General features: G+C 42.1%; 1 protein-coding gene across 5 annotated transcripts in view; it reads right to left on the bottom strand.

The window, feature by feature from the left end:
* Nucleotides 1–21935, bottom strand: part of vps8 (VPS8 subunit of CORVET complex) — a 111662-nt gene that overhangs the window by 34020 nt on the left and 55707 nt on the right. For all 5 annotated transcript variants that reach the window (XM_053676411.1, XM_053676410.1, XM_053676409.1 and 2 more), the window contains exons 34-39: nt 18045–18091; nt 11934–12078; nt 7751–7840; nt 5820–5999; nt 5417–5498; nt 3740–3822 (exon numbers count right to left, since the gene is read on the bottom strand). In XM_053676411.1, the coding sequence (XP_053532386.1) occupies nt 3740–3822; nt 5417–5498; nt 5820–5999; nt 7751–7840; nt 11934–12078; nt 18045–18091 (627 nt within the window). The remainder of the gene's footprint in view (nt 1–3739; nt 3823–5416; nt 5499–5819; nt 6000–7750; nt 7841–11933; nt 12079–18044; nt 18092–21935) is intronic.

The following is a 21935-nucleotide window of genomic DNA, read 5'->3' on the forward strand; positions in this document are numbered from 1 at the left end:
TTCGGCCGAACGCGCGCCGTGACGGCGTGACACGACGCGTCTCGGCCCGGGTCTGCGGTAGTTTGGGAAAATCGCAAGCTCCGCCGAATACTGCGGCGTTCGAATCATTTTGCGTTCGTTTCTACGATCGCAAGATCGAAAGAAAATCCTGGAGGGACCGGGAACTTTCGAAAGATGAGATTCAAATTCGGAATATAAGGAGGACTCGCAACTCTCGATGCAGCCTGCGAGTGGACTGGAAGAGGAACATAACCGTTTCATTCACCTACGCTGTGGGAGACTCACACACACACACACACACACACACACACACACACACACACAAAGAGGCTGCAGGGGGAGATTCATCTCATCTCCAGCTGACACACTACAGGTGCCCAGCACACACACACACACACACACACACACACACACACACACACACACACACACACATACACAAAGAGACTGCAGGGGGAGATTCATCTCATCTCCAGCTGACACACTACAGGTGCCCAGCACACACACACCACACACACACACACACACACACACACACACACACACACACACACAGCTGTACAGTCTTGATATTCTGAATCGTGGTTCTGTGGTGATATTCTCACAGTAAGACTTCATCACAGACAGACAGCGAGACATGGAGAGACAGAGAGATGAGGTGGATCAGTAAACCTGAGCTGAGCTGAAATGAGCTGATCAGTAAGTGAGAAGCAAAGAGGGGAAACAGGCACGCATCGCATCTTAGTGACGTGACGGGAATTTACTCACATTCGACATTATCATATAGAGGGCCCTGCTCCCCTCATGAGTCACATGCTTATTGTCAAGATTAAACAGAAAGAAATAAAAAAAAACCCAGAGGTGTACGCCGATATACCGCCATCTGTGTGTGAGGTTCACATTTTTCACTTCACCTGCTCGCAGTCCAGGAAAAAGCGTCTACTCTTTCACTTTTACACACATTGTTGGTGAGGTAGCTGCGCTGCAGGTCTCCACACAGACCATTATACGAAGGTTCATACGGAGGTTAGTCCATTATAAATGACCTCAAGGCTGAATGTATGTGTGAGTCTAGCTGGTCGTGAATTATCTCTGCGGTGTGCGTTCAGTGTATATCCTCTAGCAACAGAAAACCCGAAAGCACCGCGCTGTTGATGTCTTGGTCAAAAACTGTGTATGGAATAAACCGGGACAGGGTGTGAAGTTATAGGAAAAGAATCAGAGACGGACTTATCTATATTATGATTATCTTATCTGTAAGTCCATCGTGACGAACATCGGTGACATTTCGTATGACTCTCCTGACACAGGGCCATGTGTTGCACAGAATGATGCAAATGTCTGGCTGTTGAATATATCCGACAAAACCAAAACAAAATCATTTGACCCGAGGGCAAGTATTAAATTTGTTTCCATTAGGTAAAGTCAAAATGATACCATTCACGCTTGTGTAATAACGAGAACGCTTACTGACATTCTGCTTGAGTAAAATAGAAAGTTTCTCAAAACAACTAAAATCCCATTACATATCCTCATCCACTCGATCCCTGGCCACACACTCAAAACGGTGCGCACACTACTTACTACCTGGGCTTTTGGAATTTTAGTAAATCGGTACACGAGTAATCGCTGCGAATATTTTGGACACTGCTCGTGTTGTTCAGTTCACGACTGTGTATCGGAGCATAGCGGCACGACGTTTTCCCCTCATCCTGTGGTTTTTGTAATTCAGTTTCGCCAACAACAAAAGAAGCAAAATTCAGTATGGTTAGGAATTTTCACATTGGTGCGTCTAGTGCGTCTACTAGTCAGACGCTGCGAGCTCGTGTCAGTCCGTCTGAGGTTCAAGTCTCAGCTGTGTTAAACTGCAACCGGCTTCATTCTCACGATGACGAAAAGACAGCAGGACGTGCTCCGGCCAAAAAGGACAGTCGGTCGGTCATCCATCCATCCATCCGCACGGCACCATCGGTCGGACGAGTCGGGGGGACAAAGGGTTAATTTTGTTAACTTAGGACGGAAGAGAGTGAGTAATCAATAGCAATACATTTTCATTTCTTCTAAGTGAAGCTCCAAAATTGGTGGAAAATTGGTGGGAAAATTGGGTATTCATTTTCCCGTGTGAAGTAGTCGTACACAGTCATTACGGCATTTGGCAGACGGCCTTATCCAGAGTGACTTACAGAAGTGCTTTGAAGTCTCCATCAATAAATACATCCCGATACTGGTTCACTAGATAACGGACTGAGTACTATCAGTCTTAAAACAATGGTGGGAGGTAATATAGTACTGAATACTGAATTTTGCTGTTGCTGTTGAAAAGTGCTAATTTAAGTACTTGAGGAAGAAGCGGGTCTTTAGACATGGCTCGGGGACCGCCAGTCGGCTGTTCGGACATCTAGGGGAAGTTCATTCCACCACCTAGGTGCGAGAACAGACAGACTGAAGATTTCTTCTTCAGTCTGCATTTTCTAGTGCTGATATTTTTACCGCCTTAAAGTCCGATACTTGTGTTTAAACACGGAAGTCTAGATGATACAGAAAAACCCCGACTTAACACACATCTGCAGACTCCGAGGACTAGAATACACACAGCTCATTTGCTTCATCGGAATGGCGCACCCAGACCCTCGACTTAAACAGCCGAATAACCCGATTCTGAGAACGAGGAACTTTCTGTGCGTGCCGTTACCCCTGCGTAACTGCGGAACATCCCGGACCGTGAACGTGACCCGTAGTGATTTGGGATGGCATGTTAATTAGGTCAATGTGTAAAACTCACAGCGGAATAACAGCGGCATTAATACACCGTATACTACACGTTAACAGAGGGACTTGTGCTAATGCACCAGCATCAACACTCTGGTACAATGTCCTCATAGGACACTAGTCATTAGCATTCATGTTAGCCCGTATCTGCATTAGCATTCACATTAGTCCAGGCCTGATGATGCCATGCTGAGCAAATGCCATCAAATGTCAGCATCAGCAGCTGCGCTGGATCCTCGCGTTTATCTGGCACCACTGTGAAGGTCTGAGTTTTTATGGCAAATAATGCATTATTAATGAGTTACGGCACAGTAAGAAACGCTGATGTTACGTCGAGATGTGTTGGAGACTTTTAACAAGGGATTGGCACGAGTACTCGATTCCTCCATGAGATCATGGCAAGCCCGGAACGAACTTGAAAATCAAATATGTTTCACAGTGAATTAACCTGGATAAAAATGAAGCAAAATAAACCTGTTTGGTGACATGATGTTTCAAAAACAACAACAACAACAACAACAACAACAACTTGTTACTGGTTACAGTGGCACTGGGAGAGGGAACTGAGGTCTGATTGGTTATCGTGGCATTAGGGGATAGACGCACTAGAGTTGTGAGCAATAAATGTGTGTGTGTGTGTGTGTGTGTGTGTGTGTGTACACTAAAGCTGGCCAAGGACATATCTGTTCCAGTCACTTAAGTAGATGTGGTAGGCGAGTGTGAAATCGATTTGCAGTGTAAATATTAATGTGTGTGTGTGTGCGTGCGTGCGTGCGTTTGAATAGATTATGCTTCCAGCAGGATTGCTTTAGCGCTAGGCTGTGAAAAATAAATCAATTCCAAAAAGATGGTAAGGTTGCATATTCAAACAGTCCCACCACATAACGTTACTGATATAGTTCTAAACGACATGGAGTGTTTATTACACAGTTATAACACGCGTGTGAGGTGTTAATAAGCTTATAATTACCTGTAGGATGCGCTGGATGATGGCAGGCAGGGCGATGAAGCTGGACATGTTGTTTAACACCTTCATAGTGAGCTCTTTCAGGGCTGAGGACATAAAACACACACACACCTGCTATTTGTATAATATACTTTATAACACAAATCCAGACTGCCCAAGTAGTAATAATGCACTAACCCAATTTCTACTATTCTATTATTCATTGTTTACAATTTAAGATATTTTATATATATTCATATATATATATATTTAATAAGTAATTATAATCAATAATAATTCAATAATTGTTTTCTGGAGTAAGCGGTGTGTTGTTGTTGTTGTTTTTTTTGCCGTTTCACATCCACATCATTTCACACACTATTAACAGCATCATGTCTTACATCCAATCGAGTATTTTTCTTCTTTTTCAACAAAAAAAAAACAAAAAAAACAATGTACTAATGAATAGCGGTTTATAAATACTTCCATGCTATAACAATATTGTACACCATACTCTCTCCAACTCTCAACTCCGACTGGTCAGAAGGTGACAATAGTGTCAGCTGCCATAATAGCGCCATACATGATCATTTCTATAATAATAACTTATACGCGGTCATGTAAGGACAAACGCTCCACGTAAACATGTTTTTTTTTAAAACAATAGCGTGTGATGCGAGATTCCTGTGAGGAGACTTTTGCGTAAATGATTTTAAGCGTTTTGTAAACAGCCAGCGGTAGAGTTGTAAATTTCAGGACAGAAGGTTTTCTCAGCTGGTGACGGACGGAAAGTTTACAGCTGCTAGAACGTAAGTGATAACGAGAACTACCTTGTAACGTGATGGTTCCACAGCATTAAACGTATATTAACCGGTCCATACAGGATGTCGCAGAGTTTTTTTGTGATTGCCGCGACCGTGAATGTTCGATTTTGCGGCGGATTCTTTGCTGCGGAAAACGACCTGTATTGGCGAAATTGCCATCGTGTGAAACTGTTCTGCGCGGTCTTTCGCAGCGATGTTCGTCGGTAAACGAGACCTTTTAGCTGTACTCATGTTCGACGCGCGAGAATCGGAGAGGATCGTGACGGCACATGACGCGTCTCGGCCCAAATCTGCGGTCGTTTTGAAAAATTGCAAGCGGGTTTCCTTAATTTCTGCGATCACAAAATTGCCAGAATACTGGAGGGACTGATTATCTTGCGTTGCTGTGGTATAAGAGGAATAAAACACATCGGGACCATGCCGTTATAGGAAAACGATCGACTTCAGGGTGGTAACAGTAACTTTACTGTTAAGGCTGCGTCACACCTCACCATCACTGACTGATTTCAGGGCCTATCCATCCCTAAACTGAAATGATCTGCTTTCTATCGTACAGTGCAGACTGTAAAGCTTGTGTTGGTCGTGTCGCCATTACTTCACTGATTAATATGACATCTAAGATGACAGTTTGTCATTTTTTCATTTTGGACAAACATAGTACAAAGACACCCGGCGCACCTCCGTCCTCCTTCCTTCCTCAAGCCCCAGAGTGACCTGCCCGGGTCTCAGCCGAAGCCTGAAGTAACCTACACACTCACACATAACAACTGACTCATTTAAACAGAATCACTAAAGTCCAGGCTGGTTTTTCAGTGTGAGTGTGTGTGTGTGTGTGCGCGCGTTTGTGCGTGGGTGTGCGTGTGTGTGTGTGTCGCACCATCAGAAACATCCTTGGCATTAGGGCCTTTTAGGAATTTCTGTGGAGACATCATCACCTCTAGGAGAGGAAACCAGAGAGCCTGAGATGGAGAGAGAGAGAGAGAGAGAGAGAGAGAGAGAGAACACAAGCAAGAGAGAGAGGGGAGGGGCGGGGAGGGAGAGAGAGGGGAGAGGGGTGGGAGAGAGTGGGGGGAGAGAGAGGGGGGAGAGATCAATCTGGGTTAGTAATGCATTCATATAATATGCATATAAATAAATCAACAGCACTATGACGCATCAGTCTGCATGGATGCACACACACGCGCACACACACACGCGCACACACACACGCGCGCGCGCACACACGCGCGCGCACACACGCGCGCGCACACACGCACGCGCGCACACGCACGCACACACACCTCTCTCTGCTGCTGGTTAAGTCCATGTGAGCTCCGGTGGCACAGCGTGATGATGTCATTCAGGGCTTCCTCCACCCTCGCCAATGGGGTGTAATCTACATCCTCCTCCTCTCTCGCAGACCTCGGCGTGGCTGCCTCTGAACTCTCCTGAACGAGTGTATTCAGCTTCTCCTTCAGTGTCTAACACCCACACACGCACGCACGCACACACACACACAGACAAGCATGACTCAAACACACCAGTATTCATAAATCCTCCTAATGATCGCTGTTTATCAGTCAGCTGATGTTATGAACTAAAAGAGGCAGGATTTGTAAGTCCCGTTCATAAACGCTCAGAATTTGCACAGTTTACGCGAGCCAGCAAGCTAACATCTTACCTGACAGAAACGCTAATAAGAAGAAAGTCAAATCCATAAATATTCATTTTCCCTGATTACTCTCACTAGCAACATGACAGGATTCCTGAGAGGATTTTACAGTCATATTCATAAATGATTATATTTTTCATTGCTAACACTAGCCAGCTATCTAACATAAGCTAACCTGACAGGGTTTCTAGACGTTAGGGTCATGTTAATAAATATTTATCATCGTTACTGCTAACTCTATGTAGCCTGACAGCTAACTCTTGAGTATACTTGATATATTCTGAGGTGATTTTTAGGTCATATTCAGACTTCATATTTTTGTCGATAGTTTTCACTGCTAACACTAGCCAGCTAACTAAATGTGCTAAGCAGTCAGGACTTCTAAAAGTTTTTTTGTTAATCATAGTAAAATATGATTAAGTTCATGATATTCACTGCTAAAACTAGCTAGCTAGCTAATATGAGCTAAACTGAAGATTTCGGAGGAGATATTTTCTAGAACATATTAAAAATATTCATAGACACTAGCCAGCTACTAAGTTGACAGGAATTCCGAAAAGATTTTTAAATCATCTTCGTAAATGTTCATAATATTCACTGCTAACTCTAGCTAGCTAGCTAACATGAGCTAACCTGACACGATTTCTGAGGTGAGTTTTATTGGTTAGCTTCAAATGGTTTTCAACCACCTGTTTACTTCCCTCATGTCTAGGCCTATTATACCGAGAACCATACGGCAGGGCTGGGGAACAGGAAACCCCTTCGACAAGTTCCCACAATAACCCGTGTCATATTACGCGAATACAGAGCTGGGAACATGTTTCTCAAGTTCCCGTTATGTGCTATATAGAGCTGAGGACCCTGGGAACTGGGGAACATAGGACATCGTTGTCATGTGTTCATTATGTGCCACATAAATCTGGCGCAAATGGAACATACTGTAGATACGATCCCACTTTTTGTTGCTAACTCCGGCTAGCTAACATAAGCTAATCTGACTAGATTTCCGTGGTAAGTGTTAGGTTATGCTCAAAAATGTTCACAGCTTTTGTTGCTAACGCTAGCCAGCTAGCATATATGTGCCGAGGTGAATTGAATGAATTATTAATACATTCCATAATATTCGATGCTAACTCCAGCTAGCTAACATGAGCTAACCTGACAAGATTACTGATGTGAGTTTTAGGTTACACACAAATATGTTTATAATTTAATAATACCAATTTGACAGGATATATGAAGGGGGGAAAAAATGTCTTTACATAAAAGTACTTTTGTAATTTTACTTAAACTACTTTTAATGCCGCGATTTTTAAAGCGCGTGTCTTTGAGTTAATATATAAACTTAAAAACACACTCATTTGTTCAACTCAAAGACTTCCCCTAGTCTGCGGTCTGAGATACTGTATACTGTATAAATCCTCTTTTAAGATTTCATCCAAAGCTGAAAGCGAGCTGCTAAACCCAACAGTCTGGGCTGTTTGAGCCAATAAGGCTGCTTTTAGCCGTAGCCTTCTGCTGTAACTTGTGTCAGCTGTGAGATGAGCGTGAGTGGAAGACCTGTAGCAGCACTTGGAAGGCTCCCTGCACATCTCCTTTTTTCTCCAGCAGGTAGGCGGTGGCTTCATGTAGCTCGTGCTGCTTGGTGATCTGCCATTAAGTGAACATGACACAGAAACAGAAAGTCACGTCTCAGCCTTCCTAACACATCGTTTCTACAAAAGAACAACAACAACAAAAAAAAACCCAAAAGAAAAACAGGTTTTCATCCCAGCACTACAAACTGTCGAATTTGAGTCACACTGAGTTTTTTCCTCGAAATTAACCACCACGTCTGAGGGAAGCGCTGATGTTCCTGCCAACTGATTTGTGTACGTTCATCACTAGTAACAGTATCATCATGACTTTACAGCCCCTACTGGATTCCGCGGAAATGAACACAAAATCACGCAATATTCGGAAGAGCTTGAAATTTTTTTTTTTAATTACCGCGGATTTGGGCCGAGACGCGTCACGAGTACAGCTAAAAGTCTCGTTTACAAAACAAACATCGCTGCGAAAGAGCGTGCGAGACAATTGTGTGATTGCAGTTTCGCCGAGTCGTTTTCCACAAAAACTTGATCAAGCATTTTTGGCCGCAACAATCACAAAAAAAAACTCCGGTCCAGACCGATTTTAGCGCGCTCGAATGGTGAACAAATCAGTAGCCCAGGCATTCGGTGGCAAGAATATTGGGCTATGATTGGTCACCAGCGTTTTTCAGAGAATTTGTTCCTGACTTCCTCGAAACATACATTATTATTTGGAATAATTCAATGTAACGCATGTCACAGTGGTGTGACGCACCACATTCCTTTTACTATAGCGCAGTGTCTCTCAACCCTAGTGGTCCGTAGCGTAATTGCAGGGGGTCAGTGGGAAAGTTTTTAAAGTGTTTAAATAAAATTTTATATATATATATATTGTGTTGAAATGTATGCAAATATTGTCAAATATATCATACATCCATCAAATGTAAGAACAATTTAATTTTTCAATTTATGTTTTAAAATGAACCAATTTGGTTATTCCCATGCATTCACAAATATCACGTTAGCTGCGCTGATGATCGTTCATTGATGGATTTATTTTTAATTTATTTACAAAAGAAATGATCATTTGCAAAAAAAACCTATGCGTGGTAGACAAGTTCAAGTGTCGCATTGACGGAAAAAATAAACCAAAGATAATTCAGAGAGTCGAATTAAATGTCACGCCAACAGTGAAATGGAAACAACAACAACAAAAAAAGCTAAATCTTGAAAGGTTTTGATTCGATTTTAAATGTCCAATGTTAATATTATTCATGTTAAATAGGAATAAAATAAAGTAACATATATAGAAATGATTGTTAAATATATAGCCTATCATTGTTGTGGAGTGAGGGGGTGGATTGTTCGAAATATGCTAGGGGTCCAGAGCTCACGAAATGTTGAGAACCACTGCTTTAGCGTACGCTAGTCGTGACTCCAACCGCCTGCTACACCACACACGTCAGCTTTTCTCACGATCAGGAACCCTAGCACACGCAATCAGCAAAGAGTTAAACGTGCAGAGGAAATAAAGACGTCGGCGACTGACTTGATGAATTTTTGTACAACATCAGACACTTTTTCAGAAAATGATAACGTCCATGGCGAAGTTGTCAGCTACATGGTAATGTATATATTCGTTTGTGTCGGTATTGATCCACCTAACAAGCTATCCAAACTTTATTACTTTGTTATACACCATTGTAACACACTGCTAATAAAGGCATAAAGTATCGGTGAGACATCCACATATCCACACAACGGAGTGCTGCAGATGCGTGTAGGGCAGAGAGGAGAATATATGATGATTAGTGGAGAAACCAGTCAGGAGCCATGGCAGATAGAGAGATCGAGAGGTCGAGAGATGTCATAAAGCAGAGACAGCGAGACGGAAAGGACAAAAGGTCAGACTGGGAGGCAGACAGGATTCAAAGAGACAGCATACCTGTAGGTTAGATGAACATAGCATAGCTACTCTATCCTGAGTGTGTATGTGTGTGCCTGATTAAATATTTAGCACGTGCCCGTAGATGTAAAACCGTATTGATTCTGCTGAAGTACTCTGGTGTGCTCTCCACATCTCTCGCACTCTCTTTCCACTCCACGTCTTCACATTTGCTCTCTCGCTCTCGCTCTCTCTCTCTCTCTCTCTCTCTCTCTCTCTCTCAGCAGTGAAGTGATTGAACACAGCCCCATCACCAAACTCACTGTATTATTAAAGCTCTGCTGAGTGCTTACTGAGGGGGAAACGGGCCTCTTGTGCCCTTTTTCTAGAAGGACAGAACGGACAGGCTGAGGAAGCCGGGTTTAAATCCGCAACGGACGACTGCGTCTAGAGTTTAATGCAGATTGCGGTTTGGGTTGCAATTAAGTCAAAGTATTAAGTATTGAGAGGTATCTCTGGGCCAACAAGGTGGAGTTTAAAGCTAGAGTCAGTTATTTTGGCCGAATTCAGCTAAATCTAGGTGCTCTGAAGCTCAAAATGGAAACCTTGTTGTTTGCAATGCTCACTCCATAAGCCCCGCCCACAAATCACATCCCAATGCTAGATTGCCTGAATAGTACTGTAAGAGGCGGAGCTTTCTAAATGTAAACAGCCCTTGTTCAAACTGGCTGGACCTTGGTGTGTATTATTCTGTTTATAAAGTCTGGCACTCCACAGAATTCTACTCAACACATTCTGACCAATCAGAATCAAGAATATAACAGCGCTGTGTTATAAATAAGAAGGGGGGGGCATAAAATGTGGCATGTTTTGATAGAGCTCAGGATGCCATGTATCCTAACAAAATGTCCAGGTCCTCTGGCAGAAAAACACCCCCGAAACATAAAAGAGCCTCCACCATATTTAACCGTGAGCATGAGGTACTTTTCCATAAGGCTACCTCTCTGTGTGCACCAAAACCACCTCTGGTGTTTATTTCCAAAAAGCTCTATTTTGATTTCATCTGACCGTAGAACCCGATCCCATTTGAAGTTCCAGTAGTGTCTGGCAAACTGAAGACGCTCGAGTTTGTTTTTGGATGAGAGTAGAGACGTTTTTTTGTAAACCCTTGCAAACTTGTGGTGATGTCGGTGACTTCGGATTGCAGTTTTGGAGACTTTCTGATCCCAAGACACAACAAACTTCTGCAGATCTCCAGCTGTGATCCTTGGAGATTATACAGACAATATCAGCAATACAGACACACGTCCAATTCCAGGTCGATTCATAACATTTCCAGTTGACTGGAACTTCTTAATTATTGCCCTGATGGTGGAAATGGGCGTTTTCAATTCGTGTGCTATTTTCTTATAGACACTTCCTATTTTTTGAAGCTCAACAACCTTTTGCCGCACATCACAGCTATATTCCTTGGTCTTACCCATTGTTATGAATGACTAAGGGAATTTGGCCTATGTGTTACCTCATATTTATACCCCTGTGAAACAGGAAGTCATGCATGATCAATTTCCTGTTCCTAGTCACACAGGTGTACTAAAAATTTTTTTTTTTTAATCAATGGGAATATACTTCAATTATATTTTTCTCATATGAATTCACGCCAACGAATGCCAATAATTGTTGCACGACTATATTTAACAAAGATTTTTTTGACTAACCTGTGTTGTTTTTGCAATTGTTTGATATCCATGAGAGCAGAGTACTTTTGTGATTTTTTTATTTTAAACAAAGGATCAAAAGGTTAAACAATAAAGCCAATTATTCACAGCCTTCTTTGCTCATATTTACCAAGGGTGCCAATATTAGTGGAGGGCACTGTATAAGACTAGTATACAGTATAGGACTGTCAGAACCACGCTGTTATTTATAGAAAATGTATCAACATCTTCTAAGTAAGAATCCAATAGCCATGTGTGTGATACGAAGCATTTTAAAGTCTGGAAGAAAAGGAGAACGTTGCGGTTACAGATTTCCTTTGAATTTGCAGTTAAAGAAGCCCCGCCTACCTCTACATGTGTATCTTAGTCAACAACAACAGAGCAGATATTAAACAGTGTATAATAATGATATTATGTAATTAATCCATCATTTTATGCAGCGTTCTGAGGCTACTGAGTGACGGCATGTTATCATGTTTTACGGTTGATCGGCTCTGTCCTTGTTGAAGCCCAGATGAAGTGTCAGTGATCAAAATCAGGTCGTCTAAAAGACAAGGACACGTGCTTACTTTGACGGTCTCCTCCAGGCGGTAGCTCTCGGACGTCTCGAGGAAAGGCGTGACCTGGCGAGGACTAAAACGGCACATCAAGTCCACCAGGAGCTCGTGGAGCTCAGGCCCAAGATTCCTAACAGCATGGGGCTTCTGTCCATCACTGTATGTGTGTGTGTGAGAGAGAGAGAGAGAGAGAGAGAGACACAAAGAAAATCTTTAAATCATGAATATAATTTAATAAACATGAGTCTCGCAGGCTCGATTTAATTAAAAGTAACTGTTATTACTGATATCCACAGGTGTACGCTATAATGAAATGTCTAGCTCAGCTCCTGATCAACATTGAACATTATGTAAATGATGGAGTTTCACTATTAAAGGAATACTCCAGTGTTTTCAAGCTAATCTCAATCTACAACGCCAAACATTGCTGCAGAAAACTAAACTGTACCACAAAAACCTTAGCGTATGTTGTTGGACAGGACAGCTTGATGCATACATGGTTTAAACAAAAAATGTATGGGTATTTAACTTCAATCTGCAGAACGTCTGGATTTATAAGCAACCTGCCGAGTGTGTGAGCCGACGTTATACAAATGTTACGGAATGAACGGACACGGACGTCCAGTTAATATCATCCATCCATCCATCCATTTTCCATCATGGATCCCGGAGGTGGGATCCGAACCCCCAACCCTGGAACTGCGAGGCGAACACGCTAACCACTAAGCTAACCGCTAACCGCGAGGCCCCTCCCCCCAACGTTCATAATAGATTAACGTAATCAATAAACATTATGAACTATAACCTACAGATTTACAAATGATATTAAAAGGTGTCACACAAAAACAGAAAAGCATATAATACGTTTTTTTTCTTTTCTTTTAAATACAGTTCATTTTCCCCACTCAGATCCAGGCAGACGCTTTTTTTATTTTTTATTTTTTATTTTTTTTTGGTAGCACATGATCATGTGGAACCCGACAAGTTCCTCGGATCATCGGTGTGACGAGCGTTAAGCCACAGTCACGCTGGATTTTTGCCACCTTTTCTTTTCTTTTTTTTATTTATTACACGCCGATTCTAAATCAGAGAACTACAGGCAGTCCTGATGGCATGCGATTTCGGAAAGAGTGTACGAGTATCATTAGTTACACAGTAAAACAGTATCAAAGTTTTTTTTTTTTTTTTTTTTTTTTTGGGGGGGGGCGTAATTTGTGCAACATTAACAAAAAAAAAAAACCAGCAAAGCAAGTCTGGTCTAAGCGCTACTTAATAATAAGCGGCTATAATTCATTTTTTATTTTAACCGACCAAACAGGCCACAGTTCCACCTTCTTGTTTTCTATTGGCTCAGAAAAGTAAGGGATTCAATTCAATTCAATTTTATTGTATAGCGCTTTTTACAATAGACATTGTCTCAAAGCAGCTTTACAGAAATATCAACACGGTATACAGATATTAAAGGTGTGAATTTATCCCAACTGAGCAAGCCACTGAGTGGCGACGGTGGCGAGGAAAAACTCCCTAAGATGTTTTAAGAGGAAGAAACCTTGAGAGGAACCCGACTCAGAAGGGAACCCGTCCTCATCTGGGTAACAACAGTTAGTGTGAAAAAGTTCATTATGGATTTATATGAAGTCTGTGGAAGCCAATCATAAACACTAGAGTTAAAGCGCAGATGTCGGCAGGTCGGTATCTGTAGAGCGTGTGTGAGTAACACTAGGGCTGCAACAAATACTCGACAAAATGTATTATTATTTTATTTCTTTTTAAATCGGTACAAATTATTGACATTAATTTCATTATTGATGAACTGGACTGTGTTCTGGTGCATGCTCTGGCGCTACGTCACTTCATTTAAACTTGATTGGATGGAAATGAGAAAACCTGCTCTAGTATAGGAGCTACACATCTGGTCTCATGACATACAGTGAGCGGGAAATATACATTTCCAATGAGGCTATTCACATGAAATTTTCACCAGACTTTGGTATTAACTCATGAAATCCACACGTAGAAAAAAAATCCACACATTAAAGTTCGTGAATGAAGTCGTGTGTGACGTTTCTTATTTCCCCCTACTGTAACTCGTTTCCATGCCTGTGATATTTTGATTTGTAATCGGTAGTTTGTGGCCAAAGTGAAAAACAGAGGAAGTATGATCTCCCTGGTTGCACCATGCGTATTAACTGCAATGTACCGAGTTGTTCTGCTGTTCTGGTCTGTAGGGTCATATTTATGTACCGTTCCTGCCATGCCAGAAATCATTACAGTGGGTATAAAAAGTCTACACACCCCTGATAAAATGCCAAGTTTCTGTCAAGTAAAAAAAGTAAACTAATATATAAACCGTCAGATCTTTTTTCCAACCTCATTATGACAATACAACATGTAAAAAATTTAGAAATCAGAAATATTTATAGTTTTAAAAAAAAACAAACTTATAATAACCTAGCTGCATAAGTGTGCACACCCCTAAACTAATAGTTTGTTGAAGCACCTTTTGATTTGATTACACCACTCAGTCTTTTTGGGTAAGAGTCTATCGGCATGTCACACCTTGACTTGGCAATATTTTCCCGCTCTTTCTTGCAAATGCATTCTAGACCCATCAGATCATAAGGTCATGTCCTGTGCACAGCCAGCAGATTTTTAGTTAGATTCAGGTCTGGGCTCTGGATAAGTCAATCGAAAACATCGATCTTCTTTGGGTTAAGCCGTTCCTTTGTTGATTTGGATGTATGGTTCGGGTCACTGTCGTGCTGAAAGGTGAAATTCCTCATCATCTTCAGATTACTAGCAGAAACTTGAAGGTTTTGCACTAAAATCGACTGGTATTTCTAGCTATTCATGATTCAGTCCACCTTGATAAAAGCCCCAGTTCTGGCTGGAGAAAAGCAGCCCTAAGCATGACGCTTCCACCACCATGCATTAATATGGGTATGGAGTCCTTTTGACGTGCTACACAGGGATGTGTAGACTTTTAATATATATATAATCTTATTCTGGTCAATGTACCTTATGCTACATTGTCCAAAATGTTGGTAGTTCGTAAAACAACTCGGTAGGTTGAAACCGAACATGCACAAAACGTACAGAATGCCTTCACCTTGTGCTAGTTTGGGCGTGTCATTTGGTCAGCAGAAGCATTTGATAATATTCTCATGCTGTGCCAGACAATCTGACAAACATCAGCAATGTTGTCCTGCAGTTTAGTGACTGGTTATTTAATTAAACCCACTTACGAGTTCTGTAGTCAATTCCAATTTGCTAATTCACTCTGGAATATTTTTCGCAGCTTTTCACAACGTTTTCTGGTTATTTAATTAAACCCACTTACGAGTTCTGTAGTCAATTCCAATTTGCTAATTCACTCGCAGCTTCCAAACGTTTTCTTTTTCCCCTCCCATTTTTTTCTTCTGTAGACTCTCTTCAGGAGCGCCCGTGAGGTCATTTGCTACGTCTCTGGCCATTGGTCCCAGTGAATAAGGCGAAATCGAAATGCTCTGTTTTATGCACTGGATCCCCGAAGTGCAAATGCTGTAGAATCGACGGAATTCAAAAATTCTCCCTTTCAATACGATTTTATATCAAATCGAATAAAAATAAATAAATAAATACAAAGACACCAGGGTCAATGACGTATGCGTCACCAAGCAACTTTTCTCCAGCACACTATTCTGAATCCTAAATATTGAGACTACGTGCACTGATTCGAATCTTTGAAACGGTTCGAGCCTGTCGTTTAATATGGATACGGTAATGTACGGTAAAGCACAGCAGATGAAAAGCTAGTTGTGTCTCCCGTGTAATGATTGCGGAAAACCACTGGGCATGAAGGTGTTGTTTGTGACTGGATGCGCACGTCATGCTCAGCCACTCCACCTCGCTCCAGATGTTGCTGCACCACCTAATACACCACTTATAACAGACGTACTCTACCGGCTGCATACTTCGGCAATAAGACTCGCTCGCATGTCTTTTGATACACAGATACGGTTCTTTGATGTGCGTTACTCCCTCATAATTACGAGGACTTTGCCGCTCCATCTTGAGGTGCATTTAGCGGCGACTGATTGCTGTTTGATTCGAGAGCTTGAGCCGTGATGAAGGAAGGCCTCTTTACTTAGAGAAACACTCTCTACATGGTACGTGTGCGAGTGTCACAAAAAAAAAAAGAAGTCTCTCATTTACGCTCTTTGTTCTAAGAATATCAGGCAGTGGTTCTGCTTTCTGAGCTTTAGAGTACTGATCTTTGCAGACTTACACTTCACTGGGTTTATGCGCCTTATATTTAGATTATATGCAAATATAATCTGCTAATCAGCTCCTAAACCCTGACAACCAACTACCTGTGTTGTTAAAAAATTTTTATATGTTATATGCATGACCAAAAATGACATTTTTCACGATCTTTTACACATACAATACAATCTTGGGTTGGAAGATAATATAGTTAGAATTTGATATTTCTCGCCTTTGAAAAACATACAGATTTACAGCTTAAATTCTCTTTAAATGATCTTCGACTGATGGATTCATGAAAGTATTCCACAATTAGAGCTACTAATGATTAATATTATTTTTTAAAAATGTCTTGATTGGTTTGTTTTTGATTAATCGATTTAGATTCTTTTGATTCTGATCTTTTTACACAATATCGGTTAATCGACTCTTTTTTGGGGGATTCGTTCGGTTCAATATGAACCGAATACAGGACGGATACGTGATCACACGACGCACATGATACTGTATTTTAAGCGTTCTTAATGAATGATTCCAAGTAAGCAGCAGCACGCAAGTAAGAGCGCAGTTATACTGATTATCAGCACGGCTATGATCCGGCGTAGGCACGAAGCCGAGGATAATCACAGCCGTGTCCGTGTTCGAGTTCCCTTGAAATCAAAACTGACGGGTTTTTTTTTTTTTTAGCAACTTTTAGTATGAACGTGTTCTCTTTAAGGTTACCTATAAGCCAGAGTGCTACAAAACAATGACAGAAAATCTGCATTTAGAACATATATATGCATTCACAATTTAAAAGTAAAAGTCTCTCTCCAACAGTACGGATCAACGATTTTGATGACATCATCATTCTGCACTTCAGAGTTTCATCAGCTTTTCGGTCCAATCAAATGCTCTCTAGAATCTGAAACGTCCCGCCCACAACATTATAGAGGTTGTGCATGTCATATGAGATACGCAACACTCGAACCGAATCTCAACAGACTCAACAGTGGCTTAGCAAACATTTACGTTTACATTATATCCCTTATCCAGAGCGACTTACATTTATCTCATTTATACAACTGAGCAATTGAGGGTTAAGGGCCTTGCTCAAGGGCCCAACAGGGCTTGAACCCCTGACCATCTGATCAGTAACCCAGAACCTTTAACCACTGAGCCACCTCTGCCCCTGCAGACTAAATAAAAGTCCAGACGTTTATAGAGCTTGTTCTTAAGTGCAGCCACCAGGTCTCAGACTGGTCTGGGCAGCGAGTCATTTATTACTAACAAGCAGCAGTTTTTTACCTCTTCCCCTTGGCAGTGAGAGGATTAGGCTAACCGCAAGGGAAAGGAGAAAGTCTCTAGTATAATATGAGGCAATACATAAATAAAAAACGGTATCGAGAAACAAGTGGGGTTTTTTTGGCCAGGTGCTTTGGTATGTCCAAATGTTCGCTCGTTGCCTAGTTCATACACATGAGCTGTGAATCGCAGCACACAGACCACGCAGCTAGCACAGAGCATCACTGTATTCAAAACGGATGCACAGGTATACAAGATGAATCAACAAATAAGTTTCAGTGGTTTTCTTTTTATATCTACAAAACACAAAATAACGTATAAAATTCATTGTCTACATCGCCACAGGACTCATACAAATCTCCATTTTGATTTCACGGGACTTCTACATTTTTAAAAATGCTCCCTTTTTTTTTCTCCCCATTTCATTGTTGTTGTTAATGTTTTATTTGTGAATGAATCCTAGGACGTATGGTCTGTTTTCACGAAGATGCGCCGTTTTATATATTTGTGCGCGTTACAGAAAAGTAACGTCGATTAGTACAAACGTCAGGATTTTTAAACTTTAAAAAAAAAAAAAAAAAAAAATTTTTTTACCTTGGATCCAGCAACTTCCTCAGGAACTGGAACACCAAATGATCATCCTAGAGACACAAAAACATTCAATCACATACCGAACACAATGTTAATAATGACATACTGTATATTACACTTCCTGAAATGTTACATTTTATACTTTATACTCCTCACAGCATAGCAATGCGATTGGCCAATAGGTATTGATTAATCTTCGGCTAATAATCGAGCAAATTAAGCTTCGGATTAATAATCGGGCATCTGGTGGTAGAGCGGGTCGTCCATTAATCGTAGGGTTGGCGGTTCGATTCCCGGCCCACGTGACTCCACATACCGAAGTGTCCTTGAGCAAGACACTGAACCCCAAGTTGTCCCCGATGGCAAGTTAGCACCATGCAGGCAGCGCTACTAAAATTGGTGTGTGTGTGTGTGTGTGTGTGTGTGAATGGGTGAATGAGAACCAGTGTAAAGCGCTTTGGATAAAAGCGCTACATAAGTGCAGACCATTTAGCATTTACAATCTTCCGACAACAGTTCTGACTTGAAGGCAAATAACAGGTTTATATTAATTTACTTGTTCCAACATGTTCGCGTTTCTATAGCAACAACCAATTCACAGGGAGTTATCATTTTCTTTGAAAGTGTGCCTCGAACTGCATTCACTTCATTAAAACGTTGTGTTATGGGGAGGCCAACCAGAAGGTTATTTTTTTCCCCTTAGTGCTACTTTGACATGGATTTTGCCACCATGGCCACGCCCACAAATGTCTGAAAGCAAAAGGTAACGTTTTAAAAGTTGTAAATGAAAAAAAAAAATCTAGATTCGGTAAATATGCTTGTGTTTGCTATAAAATCCTCACAGCTATCACATATAAAGCAAATGACAGACACCGAACATGTCTTAGCTGGTGACTTATTTACGTGAAAATACCCTAAGGTAAAAAAGCCTTTACATTAGATTTCTTGCTAAACTAAACCATATGCAGAACTCCGATCACGACAGGTCAAAGCTAACACCGAGCAGAGCTAACTGAATCCGAGGAGAAATTCGGAGTTTGAACAGAGACATGAAAAAGAGCTTAACGGCGAGTGCGACGGCATATCAATAAACTATCGACTTGATAAGTAAGTGCGCAGGGTGTGTGCAACGACCAGAGTTGACACAAAACGGACCGAGCTGGTACGCAAATACAGTAGGAAGCTGAAATGTCACGGCAAATGTCAGACACGGCAGTGCGAAAGAAGGCGTTTAAACGGCAGATCTCCCAGGAGCCAAAGATATTTCTTCCTCTGTGAGGTTGACGGACATTAGAAAGAAAAAGCCACTATGAAAAGATACGTCGCTCCTTGTTAGGTGACCTAATCACCACACAAGAGCTCTGGAGGTCTGCGTACATCTTGTAGTCGGGGGGTAAGGGGGGGGACTAGGGGGGAATGAATAGAATTTGGCGTATAGGTTTTGAGAGTTTATTACGCTGCCTTGCTACCTCGAGTCGAAAATGCTATTAATTATTTAACCAAAGTTAAATGAGAGGCGTCACCTCTCATGACCCGAAACTGTGATTGGTCACACAAAAAGAACCCTAACCCTAGGAGTGTACAAGTCACGATCTCATAGCCAAAACGTTGGACGACGACTTCTGCCGCCGTAGCTGTCGAGGAACATGTGTTCCGAGATGCTTTTCTGCTCAGCACGCTTGTAAACGTGTACCGGTCGGCTCGAACCAGCCCGGCCGCTCTCCTCTGATCTCTCTCTTGACCCGTATCTCCGTGATTTTATGCATTGCTCTGCTGCAACATGATTGGCTGATGGGCGTAATTGGCATGAATGATCAGAGGGTGCAGGTGGAAGAGTTGAGTGTAGTTCATTATACATTATTACATTACATTAGCTTCCATTTGCAAGTTTGGTTCCCAGGCAACCAGAAACACGGGACTGGGCAGAACAATGGTGCTTTTGCTCGTCTCATGGGCGAGATGATAAATTAAAACGAGCGCTGTGTGGTAACCGTCCAACCCCTCTCTTTGTTTTTGGGGTTTTTCTTCACAGCTCTCGCAGTGTTTGCGTCATCAGATGTTGTTGTTTTCCCTGGCCGACCGGTTGGGTGTCTGCTGCGCAGTACACCGGCGGTTTCTTTCTTTTTCAGGACGTTCCAAATGATCGTACTGGCCATGCGCGATGTTTGTGCAACGCCTCTGATAGATTTCCCCCTCTTTTCTCAGCTTCAAAACATATCCGTTTTTAAATGCGGTCTTCACGGGCGAGACTGAAGGCTCAAACCTAGAGTAGAGGTTCAGAGCTATTTACTGTTTACACAATAAATCTGACAGGAGACACCTGGGTAACGAGAAACACCTGTCAGTCGCACGTCCCGGTATTTGCGTGGTCTGATACAAAATGTGTTGTGTTCCATGTCGTTAACACGTCTATATAAAGCTCAGGAAATAAAAGTGGAAATTCTGCACGCTCTTCTCATATCCGCCGTTTAATATCAACCCCAGATCTCTTCCGTTTACAGCAGAAACCACATTCACTGGCCTCGGTGTTCTCTCTGCTTCTCTCTGTGTGTCTCTCTGCTTCTCTCTGTGTGTCTCTCTGCTTCTCTCTGTGTGTCTCTCTGCTTCTCTCTGTGTGTCTCTCTGCTTCTCTCTGTGTGTCTCTCTGCTTCTCTCTGTGTGTCTCTCTGCTTCTCTCTGCGTGTCTCTCTCTGCTTCTCTCTGTGTGTCTCTCTGCTTCTCTCTGTGTGTCTCTCTGCTTCTCTCTGCGTGTCTCTCTCTGCTTTTCTCTGTGTGTCTCTCTCTGCTTCTCTCTGTGTGTCTCTCTGCTTTTCTCTGTGTGTCTCTCTCTGCTTTTCTCTGTGTGTCTCTCTCTGCTTTTCTCTGTGTGTGTGTCTCTCTCTGCTTTTCTCTGTGTGTCTCTCTGCTTTTCTCTGTGTCTCTCTCTGCTTTTCTCTGTGTGTCTCTCTGCTTTTCTCTGTGTGTCTCTCTGCTTTTCTCTGTGTGTCTCTCTCTGCTTTTCTCTGTGTGTCTCTCTGCTTCTCTCTGTGTGTCTCTCTGCTTTTCTCTGTGTGTCTCTCTGCTTTTCTCTGTGTGTGTCTCTCTCTCTGCTTTTCTCTGTGTGTCTCTCTGCTTTTCTCTGTGTCTCTCTCTGCTTTTCTCTGTGTGTCTCTCTCTGCTTTTCTCTGTGTGTCTCTCTCTGCTTCTCTCTGTGTGTGTCTCTCTCTGCTTTTCTCTGTGTGTCTCTCTGCTTTTCTCTGTGTGTCTCTCTGCTTTTCTCTGTGTGTCTCTCTGCTTTTCTCTGTGTCTCTCTCTGCTTTTCTCTGTGTGTCTCTCTGCTTCTCTCTGTGTGTCTCTCTGCTTCTCTCTGTGTGTCTCTCTGCTTTTCTCTGTGTGTCTCTCTCTGCTTTTCTCTGTGTCTCTCTCTGCTTTTCTCTGTGTGTGTCTCTCTGCTTTTCTCTGTGTGTCTCTCTCTGCTTTTCTCTGTGTGTCTCTCTGCTTTTCTCTGTGTCTCTCTCTGCTTTTCTCTGTGTGTCTCTCTGCTTCTCTCTGTGTGTCTCTCTGCTTCTCTCTGTGTGTCTCTCTGCTTTTCTCTGTGTGTCTCTCTCTGCTTTTCTCTGTGTCTCTCTCTGCTTTTCTCTGTGTGTGTCTCTCTCTGCTTTTCTCTGTGTGTGTCTCTCTCTGCTTTTCTCTGTGTGTCTCTCTCTGCTTTTCTCTGTGTGTCTCTCTCTGCTTTTCTCTGTGTGTCTCTCTGCTTTTCTCTGTGTGTCTCTCTGCTTTTCTCTGTGTGTCTCTCTGCTTTTCTCTGTGTGTCTCTCTCTGCTTTTCTCTGTGTGTGTCTCTCTCTGCTTTTCTCTGTGTGTGTCTCTCTGCTTTTCTCTGTGTGTCTCTCTGCTTTTCTCTGTGTGTCTCTCT

Source organism: Ictalurus punctatus, chromosome 26, assembly GCF_001660625.3.
Source record: "Ictalurus punctatus breed USDA103 chromosome 26, Coco_2.0, whole genome shotgun sequence".
In the NCBI taxonomy this organism is placed as follows: domain Eukaryota; kingdom Metazoa; phylum Chordata; class Actinopteri; order Siluriformes; family Ictaluridae; genus Ictalurus; species Ictalurus punctatus.